At 40.4% G+C, this 16,769-nt stretch overlaps 1 protein-coding gene across 2 annotated transcripts; it reads left to right on the plus strand.

Moving 5' to 3' along the window:
- Positions 1-13,309: 13,309 nt before the first annotated feature.
- On the plus strand, positions 13,310-16,674 carry LOC143684326 (class I histocompatibility antigen, Gogo-C*0203 alpha chain-like). 2 transcript variants are annotated; one of them, XM_077161190.1, is made up of 7 exons: positions 13,310-13,438; positions 13,548-13,914; positions 14,267-14,343; positions 14,949-15,224; positions 15,364-15,470; positions 16,088-16,135; positions 16,297-16,674. In XM_077161190.1, the coding sequence occupies exons 1-5, from the start codon at positions 13,357-13,359 to the stop codon at positions 15,423-15,425; spliced, it is 864 nt and encodes a 287-aa protein (XP_077017305.1). In that variant the 5' UTR covers positions 13,310-13,356; the 3' UTR covers positions 15,426-15,470; positions 16,088-16,135; positions 16,297-16,674. The 2 variants fall into 2 exon arrangements, with proteins under 2 accessions (XP_077017305.1, XP_077017304.1); XM_077161189.1 differs by lacking the exon at positions 16,297-16,674 and adding an exon at positions 15,884-15,916 and having other exon boundaries at positions 13,548-13,808; positions 14,068-14,343.
- Positions 16,675-16,769: the final 95 nt, after the last annotated feature.

A 16,769-nucleotide genomic window follows, 5' to 3' on the forward strand; every position in this document is an offset into this window, starting at 1 on the left:
TAGGGGTATGGTTGTCATATGACCCTACAACCCCATTGCTAGGTATATACATGGAAGAAGTGAGAGTGGAGACATAAATGGACATTGGCACACTGGTTTTTATGGCAGTAGTGTTCATGATTCACAATGGCTGGAGATGCCCTATGAGTACAATGATGGAGAGATGGAAGAGGGAAATTTGGTGCATACATACAATGGCCTACTGAGTGACTACAAGAAGAAATGAAGTTCTGAGGTATGCAACTAGATGAATGAAACTTAAGGACTGTATGTTGAATGAAATGTCAGAAACAAACAAAAAAACAAATATTATCATGCCTCACTCATATGTACTAGCTATAATATACAAATTCAGAGAACTGAAGTTGAAAGCATGTATTATCAGGTTGGGGCCTATTGTAAAGGGTCCTAGAGTGTAAGTTCTTACAGCAGTCACATATATTCAGTCACATATATTCAGGACTAGTAACTGTTATTTCTAAATTCTGAGCTATTACACTATTTGTGTATAACCTGTTTTTTCCCTGAAACTGCAGGTATTTATGTGACACCTTAGGCTCAGAGTTAGAGCACTGAAGCTATGAAAGTCAACATTACCCCAACAGCAACTGTTAAATAAGTTGAAAAAGTGATCAGACTTGGACTAGAGAAATGAATGAAGCTGATCTGAAGAAGACTCAGGTAAATCAAAATACAGGGTGGAGGGTGATATGGTCCATATTTTAAAACTTCAACTTCTGTATATGACCAAAGGGAGAGAGGTTTATTTGGTGCAAAATTTATATTTTGGGTAGTGCATTATCTAATTTAACTTGTATGGTCAGTTTAGTTAAACACCATAACAACATGGAATCTTGAATAGGGCATAAGATCAGGTTAGTGTGATGCCCTGATATACCCCAGAGAAATTTGGGCTATGAATAAAGAAATATTTGCGAAGTCCCTTTTGGGGACTGGGGAGAAAGAAGAAAATATTCAACTTCCCTATCTAGGGAATTCTTGATGTTTTTGCAAGCAGTGGGGACTACCAGTTCAGTAGGCTGAGCCTTCAATCTTGGTGCTTGGCCCTATGAAGCCTATTCCTGCAAGGAAGATGTTGAGTCTACTGGTAAATATGTCTAAGAGTCGCCCCAGAGAACTCTTTTGTTGCTCAGATGTGGCCTCTCTCTCTCTAAGCCACCTTGGCAGGTAAAATCACTGCCCTCCAGGGTATGTGCGACATGACTCCCAGGGGTGTAAATCTCCCTGGCAATGTGGGACTCAAGTCCCAAGGATAAGCCAGGACCCAGCATCATTAGAATGAGAAAAGGGAGAAAAGAGAAATGAGACAAAATAAAGTCTCAGTGGCTGAGAGATTTCAAAGAGAGCCAAGAGGTTATCCTGGAAATTATTCTTATACATTATATAGATATCCATTTTTAGTGTATGGTGTATTGCAGTGGCTAGAAGAAAGTACTTGAAACTGTTGAACTGTGTTCCAGTAGCCTTGATTTTTCATGATGATTATATAACTATATAGTTTTTACAATATGACCATATGACTGTGAAAACCTTCTGTTTGTTGCTCCCTTTATCCAGGATATGGACAGATGAATTTTAAAAATAGGATTAAAAATAAATAAATAAAACAAGGTATAAAGGGTAAAAATGATTTTTGGGTAGATTGAAATACTAGTGGTCAATGAGAGGGAGGGATAAAGGGTATGGGATGCATGAGTTTTATTTTTTCTTTTTCTGGAGTGATGCAAATGTTTTAAAAATGGATATGGTGATGAATACACAACTATGTGATGATATTGTGAGCCACTGATTGTATACTATGGATGGATTGCACGTGTGTAGAGATTTCTCAATAAAAATATTTTTCAAATAGTAAACAAATACATGTGTGTGAGTTCTACTTAAAACTATTTACAAAAACAGATGTCTGTGAAGGATAGATTTGGCCCAGGGCTGTAGTTTGTTTACCCCTGATCTAAGACATTACTGCCTGAACAGGCAGTGCTGTCCCATATTGGCGAACCCCAAATATCTCAGAAAGCATGCCTCTTCTCTGTGAAGCTCACAAGACGTCAAGCAGACTAGTCTTTGGTGAAATCTCTGTGGGAGAAGAAATTATACTTTCATCTCTTAATCAAATTATCCCACCTTGATTCCATATTTGGTTTTGGAAGCCCAGATATGGTAGTAGAGGGATGAGGTCAAGTCAGTTGAAAATTATCACCATCATCATCATCATCATTATTATCATCACCATTACTATATCATCAACAGCAAACCTTTATTAAGCATTTATTATGTATCAACAAACCTCTAAGCATTCTCCATCATACATGGAAAACCTCTAACCAACTTAATGAGGTAGATTCTATTTGTAGCCTTATATTATCAAAGAAGAAATTGAGTTGCAGAATGGTTAAAAAGAAAAAGAAAAAGAAAAAAGACAGAGAATATGGAACAACTACTCAAGAATGTTTATAAAGAAATAAAGAATATCAGGAAGACACTAGAAAAAGCATAAAGAAGAATTCAAAAGATTAAATAGAAAAATGGCAGATCTCACAGAAATGAAAAACTTAGTAGACCAAACTAGAAATATACTAGAGACACACAATAGCAGATTCAAAGAAGCAGAACAAAGAATAAGTGAGCTAAAAGAGGGAACAATTGAACTAGAGCCCACAAAAGAACAAATGACAAGAAAGATGGGATAATGCAATTGGATCTTAGGGAAATGACAGACAACAAGAGGCACACAAATATAAGAAAAACTGGTGTTCCAGAAGGAGAAGAAAAGAGTAAAGGGCTGGGAAAGTTAGTTGAAGATAAAATGTAGGAAAGCTTTCCAACCCTTATAAAAGACATACATATGCAAATAGAAGAGGCATAATGAACTTCAAATATAATAAATCTGAACAGGCCTACTTCAAAGACACATACATACTAATCAAACTGTCAAATGTTGAAGAGAAACAGAAAGTCTTGAAAGCAAAGAAAAGCGATCTACTACGTACAAGAGAAAACACATAAGACTGACTCCAGACTACTTAAAAGGCACCATAAGCAACAAGGCAGTAGTATGACATGTTTAAGATCCTGACCAAGAAAGGCTTTCAGCCAGAATTCTTCATCCAGCTAAGTTATACTTCAAAATTGAGGGACAGATTAAAATATTCAAAGACAAGAAAGACTGAGAGAATTAGTCAACAAGAGACTTGCTCTACAAGGAATACTAAAAGGAGTCCTATCCGCTGAAAAAAGAAAAAAAGACAGGAGCAGGACCTGACAACTAGATTGTCACAATTAAACACAATTAGATTAAAAGTGAAAGGATAAAAAAAGATCTTCTATGCAAGCTATAATCCAAAGAAAGCAGGTGTAGCTGTACTAATATCAGATGTAAGACTTTAAATGTAAACATGTCATAAGAGACAAGGAAGGACACTACATATTAATAAAAGGGACACTTCATGAAGAAGAAATAACGATCTTAATTGTTTACGCTTCCAATTACGGAGCTCCAAAGTACATGAGGCACACATTGCCAAAACTGATGGGAGGTATAGACACTTCAACAGTAATAGTGGGAGATGTCTATACACCACTCTCCACTCTGTCAATCAGACAGAGGATCAAGAAGGAAATAGAGAATTTAAAGAATGGGATAAATGAATATGAACTAATAGACATATATGATCATTACACCCGAAAATTCCTTCCCAAGAAGGAAGAATGTATATCCTTCTCTAGCACACTTGGAATGTTCTCCAGGATAGATTATATGCTGGGGAAAAAAACCCTGAGTCTTTATAAATTTAATAGGATTGAAATTATTCAAAGCATTCTCTCTAGCCACAACAGAATGAAGCTGGAAATTCATTATCTCCAAAGAACCAGAGCTCTCACAAATAAATGGAGATTAAACAACACACTCTTAAATAATCAGTGGGTCAAGGAAGAAATTGCTAGAGAAATTGGTAAATATCTGGAGAAGAATGATAATGGGAATACAACATATCAGAACTTATGGGATGCAGCAAAGGAAGTGCTAAGAGGGAAATTTATTGCCCTAAGTGCCTATATTAAAAAATAAGAATGAGCAAAACCTGATAATTTTAACTACCCATCTGGAGAATTTAGAGAAAGAACAGCAAACTAATCCCAAAGCATATAACAGAAGATAATTAACAAAGATTAAGGCAGAAATAAACAAACTGGAGAACAATAAAACAATAGAAAGAATCAACAAAACCAAAAGTTGGTTCTCTGAGAAAATCAATTAAATTGATGGACTCCTAGGTAGACTAACAAAGAAAAGAAGATAGGGGACACAAACAAACAAAATCAGAAATGAGAGAGGGATCATTACCAGAGACAGTGAAGAAATTTAAAAAGTCATAAGAGAATATCATGAATAGCTATATGCCAAAAAACTATAAAACTTAGATGAAATGGGCAAATTCCTAGAACACATGAATTACCTATACTGACTCAAGAAGAAATAGAAGATCTCAGCAAACCAATTATAAGTAAAGAGATTCAATCGGTGAAATCCAAATCTTCCCACAAAGAAAAGCCCATGACCAGACATCTTCACAGGTGAATTTTATTAAACATTCCAAAAAGAACTAACACCAATCCTGCTCAATTCCAAACAATTGAGGAAAAAAGAACACTACTTAATTCATTTTATGAAGCTAACATCACTGATATTACAGTGTACAGTGATACAGATACATCTTTATCTGTATCATCAGATAAAGATGATACAAGTAGGAAAACTACAGACCAATCTCCCTAGTGAACATAGATGCAAAAATTCATAATAAAATACTAGCAAATCAAGTGCAATGAAACATCAAAGAATTATACATCACAACCAAATGGGATATATAACAGGGATGCAAGCATAGTTCAACATAAGAAAATCAATCAACAAGATACCGCACATTAACAAATTAAAAGGGAATCACATGATCATGTTGATTCATGCTGAAAAAGCATTCAACAAAATGCTTCCTTTCTGATATGCTTTATTTATTGATAAAAACATTTCAAAATGTAGGAATAGGAATTGAAGGAAACTTTCTCAATACCATAAAGGGCATTTATGAAAAACCCATAGCCAGCATCATCCTTAATGGTGAGAGACTGAAAGGATTCCTTCCGCCTAAGATAGAGAGCAAGACAAGGATGCCCCTTGTCACCACTATTATTCAATATTGTACTAGAAATCCTAGCTGGAGTGATTAGACAGGAAAAAGAAATTTAAAAGCACCCAAATAGGAAAGGAAGAAGTAAATTTTTCATTATTTGCAGCTGACATGATTCTATACTTAGGAAACTCTTAGAAATCTATTGCAAAGCTACTTGAGCTAAAGAACACATTCAGAAAAGTGGCAGGATACAAGATTAATGTGCAAAACTCAGTAATGTTTCTCTACAGAAGCAATGACCTGAGGAGACAATTAAGGAAAAAATCAATTCAAAATAGCAACGACAAAAAAAAATCAGATCTCTAGGCTGTTCCTAATCAGGGATGTCAAGTACTTGCACACAGAAAACTACAAAAAAAAAAAAAAAATGCTAAAAAAAAATTTTAAATGATCTAAATAGATGGAAAGAAATTCCATGCTCATAGATTGGAAGATTAAATGTCATTAAGATGTCAGTTCTACCCAAACTGATCTACACATTCAATGCAGTACCAATCAAAATCCCAACAGCCTACATTGAAGACTTGGAAAAGCTGGTTATCAAATTTATTTCGAAGGGAAAGAGACCCCAAATAGTTCAAGATATCTTAAAAAAAAAAAAAGAGCATCCTGACCAAAAGGGGTAAAAGAGTTGTAAAAATAAGGTACTAGTGGCTGAGAGAATTCAAATAGAGTCAAGAGGCTACTCTGGAGATCACTCTTAGGCAAGCTTCAGTTAGACATTGCTACCTATCATAATTTGCCAATCCCCAACCAAAACCATCCCTGCCAATTCGAAACAACACCTAAAGCATTATATAAGATTCTACAAGGATTCTATGCACTAGGGTAACTTTCCAGAAACCTACAACTTCCAGATGGGTTCCTGGACCAGGTAAGTCCTGAAATGTAGAGGAGCCAGCCTCTCCAGAACATCAACTAGTTCCATCCCCCTATCCCATATTATCAACAGCCCCTTACAATGTGAAAAAGTTAGAATGAGCATTGCCCAAAGATCCCTAAAGAATGGGAGAAAGATCAAAGGTGATGGTGGAGTTATAGAGAGAATGTAGGGTTTAACAAATGAGTATGACTGCTGAATCATTATACTGTTATTTTTTTTTAGTCCTCAGTATCTTACAGCAGCTAGAAGTAAAAACCTAAAATTGGGGATTGTAACCCATACCACTCTGAAATCTTTTCTACAATTAACTGTCATGATATGCTTTGAAATTTATTACTTTTTTCATATATATGTTATTCTTCACAATAAAACAAATTTTTAATGGAAAAGAAAGAAAGAAGAGCAAACTGGTAGGTCTATCACTTCCTGACTTTAAAGCTTACTGTAAAGGCACAGTAGGCAAAACAGTGGCACAAAGATATAAGTATTGACCAACAGAATAGAATCAAGGGTGCAGAGATAGACCACCAAATTTATGGATAACTGATCTTTGAGAAGTCCCCTCTGTTCTACTTTGCTAGGTGCCAGAATACAATATACCAGAAACAGAATGGCTTTTTAAAAGGGGAATTTAATAAGTTGCAAGTTAACAGTTTTAGGCTGTGGAAATGTCCCAATTAAAGTAAATCTATAGAAATGTCCAATCTAAGGCATCCAGGGAAAGACACCTTGATTCAAGAAGGTTGATGAGGTTCAGGGTTTCTTTCTTATCTGGAAAGGCACATGGTGAACTCAGTCAGGGTTTCTCTCTTAGCTGGAAAGGCACATGGCAAACATGGCATCATCTGCTAGCTTCCTCCAGCTTCCCAGGAGGCATTTTCCTTCTTCATCTCCAAAAGTAACTGGCTGGTGGACTCTCTACTTCATGGTGCTGTGGTGTTCTCTGCTCTCTCAGATTCTCAAGCTTTCTCCAAAATGTTTCCTCTTTTATAGGATTCCAGTAAAGTAATCACAACCCACCTAGAATGGGTGGAGACACATCTTCACCTAATCCAGTTTAACAACCACTCTTGATTGAGTCACATCTCCAGGGAGATAATTTAATTAAATTTTCAAACATACAGTACTGAATAGGGATTAGAAGAAACAACTGCCTTTACAAAATGGGATTAGGATTAAAACATAGCTTTTCTAAGATACATACATTCTTTCAAACCGGCACAGTCCCCAAATCCACTGAACCAGAACAGAATAGTCTTTTCAATAAATGGGTGTGGGAGAATTGGATATCAATAGCCAAAAGATGAAAGAAGACCCCTACTTTACACCCTACACAAATATTATTTCAAAATGGATTAAAGACATAAATGTAACAGCCAGTACCATAAAACTTCTAGAAGAAAATTCAGGGAAACATCTTCTGATCCAGTAGTAGGAGGTAGCTTCTTAAATGTTACACCTAAAGCACATGCAGTGAAAGAAAAAATAGACAATTGGAACCCTTAAGATTGACAGCTTCTGTGCCTAAAGAAGTTTGTTTAAAAAGGTGAAGAGGCTACCAAATCAATGGGAGAAAATATTTGGAAACCACATATCAGTGGTTTATCCTGTGTACATAAAGAAATCATACAGATCAATAATACAAGAATAAGCAACCCAATTATAAAATGGGCAGAAGATATGAATAGACACTTTTTCTGAAGCGCAAATACAGATGGCTAAAAAGCACATGAAAAGATGTTCAATTTCATTAGCTATAAGGGAAATGGAAATTAAGGTGACAATGAGATATTACCTCACACCTATAATGGCTGCTATTAAACAAATAAGAAATTACAAATGTTAGAGAGAATGTGGAGATATAAGTACACTTACTCACTGTTCGTGGGAATGTATAATGGTGCAGCCACTGTGGAAGACAGTTTGGCAATTCCTCAGAGGACTAAATACTGAGTTGTCCTATGACCTCGCAGTACCAATATACGGTATATACCCAGAAGAGCTGAGGACTGTGGCAAGTACAGACATTTGTGCACTGATGTTCAAAGCAGTACTATTCACGATTGCCAGGAAATGGAAACAATCCTAGTGCCCATCAACAAATGAGTGGAGAAACAAAATGTAGTGTGTGTACATATATATCTATATGATATATATTATGCAGCAGTAAGACAAAATGATGTCCTGAAACAGAGGACAATGTGGATGAAACTTGAGGACATAATGCTGAGTGAAATAAGTGAGACATAAAAGGACATATACTGTATGATTTCACTATTACAACTCTGGTAAAGTTAATCTCAGAGGTTACACAGTAGAATACAGCAAACTTAGAGGTACAGAGGCTAGAGACAAAGGAAGGGCTGTCCAAGGAGGTGGAATCTAGATGCAGGGGCACAGTTAGAAGTGATGCTAACTAATTGGCAGGTTTATGGGTAACACTGCTATATTGAAAGTGAACATGATCGAAAGGGGATGTATAGAGCATGTATCCCACTGATTAAATTTACAATCATAAATAAGTTCTGCATGAATTATTTCAATGGTTCAATGGTGGAGAAAGAGTCAATAGTAAAGGGATATAGGAAGAAAACTAAAAATGCATGCTATGGCATGCATTAGCAGGAAGATATCAACAGTACCACAGCACTACCAGGGGTAACTAACCAGGGAGGGGGGAACGGGGGACAAGTGATAAGGGGTAGTTTTGATTCAACAGTTGGTGGCATTATGTTTGCCAGCTCTTTGTCATTATAGGCCAGCGAAAATTGTCTAAAAGTGAGAGTGCTACTGACTGTACAATCAAACATACTGTTAAGACATGGTTTATTTATTGTGTTAGTTTGCAAGCTGCTGGAATGCAATGTGCCAAACAAAGCTGGAATAGCTTTTAAAAGGGGGAATTTAATAAGTTATAAGTGTACAGTTCTATGGAAGTGAAAGTGTCCAAATTAAGTCACCAACAAGAGGTTACCTTAACTCAAGAAAGGTTGATGGGTCAGAAACATGTCTGTCAGCTGGGTAGTCATGTGGCTGCATCTGCTAGTCCCTTGCTCCTGGGCTCCATCACTTTCATCCTCTGTTCCTGTGGGGGTCCCTTACTTTGCTTCTCTGGGGCTGGCTTTCATCTCTTGGCTTCCTTTGGCTCTCTCCAGTTTCTGATTTGCTTAACATCTCACGGAAGCATGTGCTGGGCTCCAAGCATCTCCAAACATCTGTGTCTCTGTTCGCCAGGTCTCCACATCTGTGTCAGCTCTGCTGTGAAGTTTCTGTCAGCTCTGAGGTTTCTTTCATTTCTGTCATTTCCCTAGGCTCTGTCATTTCTGTCTTCTCTCCAAAATATTTCCTCTTTTAGAAATGCAAATCAAAACCACAATGAGATATCATCTCACAGCCACCAGAATGGCCATTATCAACAAAACAGAAAATGACAAGTGCTGGAGAGGATGCGGAGAAAGAGGCACACTTATCCACTGTTGGTGGGAATGTCAAATGGTGCAACCACTGTGGAAGGCAGTTTGGCGGTTCCTCAAAAAGCTGAATATAAAATTGCCATACGACCCAGCAATACCATTGCTGGGAATCTACTCAAAGGACTTAAGGGCAAAGACACAAATGGACATTTGCACACCAATGTTTATAGCAGCGTTATTTACAATTGCAAAGAGATGGAAACAGCCAAAATGTTCATCAACAGACGAGTGGCTAAACAAACTGTGGTATATACATACGATGGAATATTATACAGCTTTAAGACAGGATAAACTTATGAAGCATGTAATAACATGGATGGACCTAGAGAACATTATGCTGAGTGAGTCTAGCCAAAAACTAAAAGACAAATACTGTATGGTCCCACTGATGTGAACCGACATTCGAGAATAAACTTGGAATATGTCATTGGTAACAGAGTCCAGCAGGAGTTAGAAACAGGGTAAGATAATGGGTAATTGGAGCTGAAGGGATACAAACTGTGCAGCAGGACTAGATACAAAAACTCTAAAATGGACAACACAACAATACCTAATTGTAAAGTAATCATGTTAAAACACTGAATGAAGCTGCATCTGAGCTATAGGTTTTTTTTTGTTGTTGTTTGTTGTTGTTTTGTTTTTTGTTTGTTTTTGTCTGTCTGGTTATTTTTTTTTGTTTTCACTATTATTATTACTTTTATTTTTTTTCTATATATTAACATTCTTTATCTTTTTCTGTTGTGTTGCTAGTTCTTCTAAACTGATGCAAATGTACTAAGAAACGATGATCATGCATCTATGTGATGATGTTAAGAATTACTGATTGCATATGTAGAATGGTATGATTTCTAAATGTTGGGTTAATTTCTTTTTTTTCTTTTTTCCGTTAATTAATAAAATAATAATAATAATAATAATAATAATAAAAAGAACAGAAAAAGGGAAAAAAAAATTTAGGCCTAAGAGTCACCCCCAAGAGAGCCTCTTTTGTTGCTCAGATGTGGCCTCTCTCTCCAGCCAATATGATGAGCAGTCTCACCACCCTCCCCCTCTCTGTGTGGGACATGACTCCCAGGGGTGTGGACCTTCCTGGCAATGTGGGACAGAGATCCTGGAATGAGCTGAGACTCAGCATCAAAGGACTGAGAAAAACCCTAGAATGAGCTGAGAATTAACATCAAGGGATTGAGAGAACCTTCCCGACCAAAAGGGGGAAGAGTAAAATGAGACAAAGTGTCAATGGCTGAGAGATTCCAGAGTCGAGAGGTTATCCTGGAGATTATTCTTATGCATTAAGTAGATATCACCTTGTTGTTCAAGATGTAGTGGAGAGGCTAGAGGGAATTGCCTGAAAATGTAGTGCTGTGTTCCAGTAGCCATGTTTCTTGATAATGATTGAACAATGATATAGCTTTCACAATGAGACTCTGTGAATGTGAAAACCTTATATCTGATGCTCCTTTTAGCTATTATATCAACAGAAGAGTAGAACATATGGAATAAAAATAAATAATAGGGGAAACAAATATTAAAATAAATTCAGTTTGAAATAGTGGTAAATGAAAGTGAGGGGTAAAGGGTATGGTACATACAGTTTTTTTTTCTCTATTATCATTTTATTTCTTTTTCTAAATCGATGCAAATGTACTAAGAAATGATGAATATGCGACTATGTGATGATATTAAGAACTACTAATTGTATATGTAGAATGGAATGATATCTAAATGTTTTGTTTATTAATTTTTTTAATTAATAAAAAAAAGTTAAAAAAAATATTTCCTCTTTTAAAGGATTCCCATAAGCTAATCAAGATCCACTGGAATGGGTAAAGTCACATCTCCATCCCATCAAAGTTAATACCTACAATTGAGTGTGTCACATCTCCATGGAGATAATCTAGTCAAAAAGATTCCAACCTATATTATTGAATCAGGATTAAAAGAAATGACAGCTCCTCGGGCGGGCCGCGGTGGCTCAGCGGGCAAGAGTGCTTGCCTGCCGTGCCGGAGGACCCCGGTTCGATTCCCGGCCCCAGCCCATGTAAAAAACAAACAAACAAACAAAATATAATAAAACAAGAAAATGTTTAAAAATGTTTCCCTTTCTTCCTCCCTTCCTTCCTTCCATCCTTCCTTCCTTCTCTGTCTTTCCTTCCTTTCCTCCCTCTCTCTTAAAAAAAAAAAAAAAAAAAAAAGAAATGACAGCTCCTACAAGATTCAGGATTAAAATATGGCTTTTCTAGGGTACATAATAATACTTTCAAACCAGCACATTTATTTGGACACTTTTCATGATGCTCAATAGATGAAGGGAGCTGAAGGATACAATGACAGAGAAGCACAATGGTAAATGGTGATACATTTATATGGTGGAATATGGTGCTGCTACAAAAGGGAGGGACATCGAAGGGCACACAACAAACTGTATAAACCTTGGAGACAATGTGTTGTGCAAAATAAGCTAGAAACAAAAGAACAAACATGCTAAGGTCTATTTCAGAAAATACTTATAAGAAAATGGGAGCCTAGACTGTGGGCCCTTATAGCAGCCACATTAGGTCTGAAGTTGTAGATATATTTCTGGATTCCGAGAAACTGAGGTATATGTGTATCAGCTGATATTTCCCTGGAACTTTGAATAGCTCTGTGACACCCAAGGACCCTGAAATGCAATACTGCAGACTGAAAGTTAGCATAGCTATATATAATAACAGTTGAGGTAACCAAAAAAGAGATCAGGCCTCGATAAGAGTTTAAAACAAAGCCAATCTGGTTTGGTCTATGGTCAATTAGAATACAGCGTAAAAGATGATAAGTGTATGTACTCTAGATCTTCAGCTATTCTATGAGATCAAAAGCAGAGAGGTTTATTAGATCTAGAACTGAAATTTTCTGTAATACATAATTTAAATCAACCTCTCTGGATAACTCTTTGGAGCAGCTAGAAGGAAAATTTGGGATGGAATGGAAGCCCATGACACACTCTGGGATCTGTAATGTAACTACTCGTTGAAGTGTGCTTTGAAAATTACAGGTTTTTTTTTTCCTTTGCTTTTTATATATGTTATATTATACAATAAAAAGTTTCTTTTAAAAATGGATCATTATGCACATCTTCTAAAAATTCTATTTGATGAATGGGAAAAGACAACAAAGAAAGCACTTCTGGTATATTCCAAAGTCCCACAAAATGACTAGCTTCCTTTTTTAAAAAAAGAAATAAGTAGTGCATCAATACCAGCATGCATTAATACAAGATCTATTCAATGTGCAAGAAGTAAGCATTTAAGTGTAACAAGATGATATTCAATAAGATTTCATATGCAACTAAGCTTTAAGAAACTACCACCTGCATAGACTAGTAAGAAATATGAATACTGATGATCACCTGAAAAGACGGTTAAGAATACTCCTCCCATTTTAACTACAAAGCTGAACTTCTTGTAGGAACCAAAAATAAGTGATTGAGTACAAAACATATACGAAAATTCAGAGGTCTTCTATTGAGAAAGCAAAACAAAGAAAGAGTTACAAAAATATGAAATGATCCACGATTCTCACTGCATTGTTTTCCTTTGGAAAGTAATTAAATCTACTGTCTCAGAGTCAGTGAGACGGAGTGCACGTCGGTGCAGGGACCCCGAGGTTGGTGTGTGGGGTGCAGAAGCCGAGCACTGTGGATTCCCTTTTCAGCCTCACACACATGATGCAGCCCCAGGGCTCACGCCCAATGAGTTTCGACTTCTAGAGAAGCCAATCAGAACTCCGACCCGTTTCTGCTCAAATGCAGAGGATCCCGGCCATGGCGCCGCGAGCCCTCCTCCTGCTGCTCTCGGGGGCTCTGGCCCTGACCCAGACCCGGGCAGGTGAGTGCGGGGTCGGGGGGGAAATGGCCCCGGGAAGGGGGAGCGTAGGACCCCGGGAAGTCGCGGGGGAAGTGTCGGGCCGGTCTCACGCCCCACACCCCCACCCCAGGCTCCCACTCCCTGAGGTATTTCGCCACCGCCATAAGTGGGCCGGACGACCACTACATTGAAGTTAGCTATGTGGACGACACACAGTTCCTGCGGTTCGACAGCGACGGCGCGAGCGGAAGGGTAGAACCGCTGGCGCCATGGGTGGAGCAGGAGGGGCCGGAGTATTGGGAGCGCGAGACGCGGAAGGCTCGGCGGAACGCTACGAGTATGCTAACTGACATTCTGGAACTGCGCAGCCTCTACAACCAGAGCGAGGCCGGTAAGACGCGGGGGGCCCGGGGCGCAGGGCACGAACCCCGGGATCTCGCACGGACGGGCCGGGGTCGCCCGGAGTCCCTGGACTCGAAATTCATCCGGAGGCGGAGGTACCAGTGAACACCTACCTAAGCGGGAAGAGTGGGAGGGACTTTTACTCCGTTTCGTTTTCAGATTAGAACAAAACCTGCTCCGACCAATCACCCCCTGGGGGCGGGGCGGGGCGGGGGAGTCGGCGGCGCTGACTCTGGGGGCGGGGGCAGGTTATCACACCTTCCAAAGGATGTATGGCTGTGACTTGGGGCCGGACGGGCGCCTTCTTCGCGGGTACTATCAGTTTGCCTATGACGGCAATGAATTCATCGCCCTGAACGAGGACCTGCGCTCCTGGAACGCGGCGGACGCGGTGGCTCAGATCGCCCAGACCTTCTGGGAGCATCATCGTCTTGCGGATTACCGTAGGGCCTACCTGGAGGGGGAGTGCTTGCAGAGACTACAAAGATACCTAGAATATGGGAAGGAAACGCTGCAGCGCCCAGGTACCAGGGGCCCGGATCTTCCTCGGGCTGGTTTGTGCGCTCCCAACTGGCGTCCCACAGGGAGGAGGAAATAGGATTGATGCCCGAACACTCTCCTGCCTTGGGTCCAGAGGGACCCTGAATCAGAGAGGGATTTGCCCAGCGGCTGAACCACTGACAGGGACAATGAGGGATCCAGCCTCTCCAGCGATGGAGGTGGACGATCCCTGAAGCAACTGGTCCCCAGTTCCCTTTGACCTTGGCAGCCTTGGGAACCACCGAGAATGTTCTTGGGCCATGTTATCCTGCCCCATACGCATTGTCTTGGGAGGTCTCCCTCCAGATTTTCTGAGTTACCGGGCCTCCACTTAGATCAGTTCTAGAAGACCTTGATCTCCCCTTCAGGCACCTAAAACTCCTATGCTGGGCTTTCACACACTGATTCGAGAATTACAAGGAATACAAGATTATCCCACATCCCAGTGCTCAGGCTGTTGTCTCAGACTTGCACTGCCTCCCCAACCAAAACTGCCCCTAATCCTTCTCAGCATGGTCACATGAGTGCTGCTCGAATGGCCATGAGAAGTAATTCAAAGATCCTGAACTTTATCCTGACCTTCCCACAGACCCGCCAAAGACACACATGACCCACCACCCAATCTCTGACCATGAGGTCACGCTGAAGTGCTGGGCCCTGGGCTTTTACCCTGCGGAGATCACACTGACCTGGCAGCGGGACGGGGAAGAACAAACCCAGGACACAGAGTTTGTGGACACCAGGCCTGCGGGAGATAGAACCTTCCAGAAGTGGGCAGCTGTGGTGGTGCCTTCTGGAGAGGAGCAGAGATACACGTGCCATGTGCAGCATGAGGGGCTGTCTGAGCCCCTCACCCTGAGATGGGGTAAGGAGGGGGATGAGGCCTCCTTATGATGGAGGGTGGGGCCTCTTTTCAAGGAGAGCAAAGACCCTTCTGAACTCCTCCAGCAGGGTCAGGGCTCTGGCCACAGTTCAGGGCCCCTGACATTTGCTTTCTTTCTCAGAGCCGCCATCACAGCCCACCCATCACCATAGTGAGAATCATAGATTCTCCTTGGAGCTCTAGTGCCTATGGTGGCTGGAGTTCTGATATGGAGGAAGAAGAGCTCAGGTAGGGAAGGGGGCAGGGGCCTGAGGGTGCTTGCCCCACTAGATTGCTTCCAGCCCCAGACAGCAGTTTGCCCTGTCCCCCTCCCTGGAATCATGAAACCTATCCTCACACAGGTGCTGATCCAGTCTGGGGCCTATAAGCTACATTTAATTTTATAAAACCTGGGAGAGAATGAATGATAATATTCCCACAGTGATTATATTGAGACACCTGTTCCCAGCAATCAGAGGGGAAGGTCCCTGCTGAGGACAGACTCCAGAAGGGTAAACAGTGCAGTCCCCACACACCTCCTTTCTTCATGGTTCCTGATCCTGTCTAGGTCTGCAGTCACAGTTCTGGCAACTTCCATGGGATCCAGGATTAGTTCTCTAGGACCTCATGTCCTACTTCTCACTAGTTGTTTTTTCCCACAGGTGGAAAAGGAGGAAGCTAAGCTCAGGTTGCTGGTAAATGGTGGTGCAGGGCAGGAGGTGGAATGGAGGGTGTAGGTCTGATCCCTGAGACTTTGGGAGAGTGTAGATGTGAGCCCACGGGGCACCTCACCCACCCCATAATTCCTCCTTTACTCACATCTCCCCTGGAGGCTCTGACCAGATCCTGTTTTTGTTCCTCCCCAGGTGGTGACAGTGCCCAGGGCTCTGATGTGTCTTTCACAGCTTCTAAAGGTGAGACCCTGGAGGGCCTGAAATGGGAGAGGGGTTGGGGCAGAGGACACGCCTGGGTTATGGGGATTCTTTGGATTTGGACATTTTGTGTGTGTACTGGGCTGTTCATAATATCAACATTTACATGACAGAAGTAAGTATATTGATATTTTCTTTTGTAGTTTGTGAAAGCTGCCTGGTGTGAGACTGGGTGAAACAAGAATTGTTCATGCCCCTATGTGTGACTTCAAGAACCCCTTCCTTGAGATATGAAGGGATATGAAGATGTTCTCTCTGTAGCTGGCATATACATGTGTCTGCATTCCCATTAGTATAACGTGAAGCTCTGGGTAGAGAGCTCACGCCCTGTCCCAACTTCTTCCCACCGAGTCCAGGTATTAGACATCAACATCCCTGCCTCACTTCATGTTGCCCTGAGCTGCCCCTTCTTATTCCCCTTGAAAATGAAAATCTGGGTATGATCTGATTTTACCAATTCGTACAATTGAGATTTCTAAGTGAATTGAAAGGAAATAAATTCACCTGAGAACATTCCAGAATCTGTGTGTTTGCTGTGCTGAATGTTGCATGTGGGGACAGGAGACAGCTGTGGGGAGTCGAGGATGGATGGCCTCAGGACATCTTGAGCTCTGTT

This window comes from Tamandua tetradactyla, chromosome 5, assembly GCF_023851605.1.
Source record: "Tamandua tetradactyla isolate mTamTet1 chromosome 5, mTamTet1.pri, whole genome shotgun sequence".
NCBI lineage: Eukaryota > Metazoa > Chordata > Mammalia > Pilosa > Myrmecophagidae > Tamandua > Tamandua tetradactyla.

Excerpts from the sequence above, each read along its gene's own strand:
- LOC143684326 (XM_077161189.1), top strand. The coding sequence starts at position 13,357 with ATGCAGAGGATCCCGGCCATGGCGCCGCGAGCCCTCCTCCTGCTGCTC. Across the intron at positions 14,344-14,948 it reads GGAAACGCTGCAGCGCCCAG|ACCCGCCAAAGACACACATG; the intron begins GTACCAGGGGCC and ends ACCTTCCCACAG. Across the intron at positions 15,225-15,363 it reads GCCCCTCACCCTGAGATGGG|AGCCGCCATCACAGCCCACC; the intron begins GTAAGGAGGGGG and ends TTTCTTTCTCAG.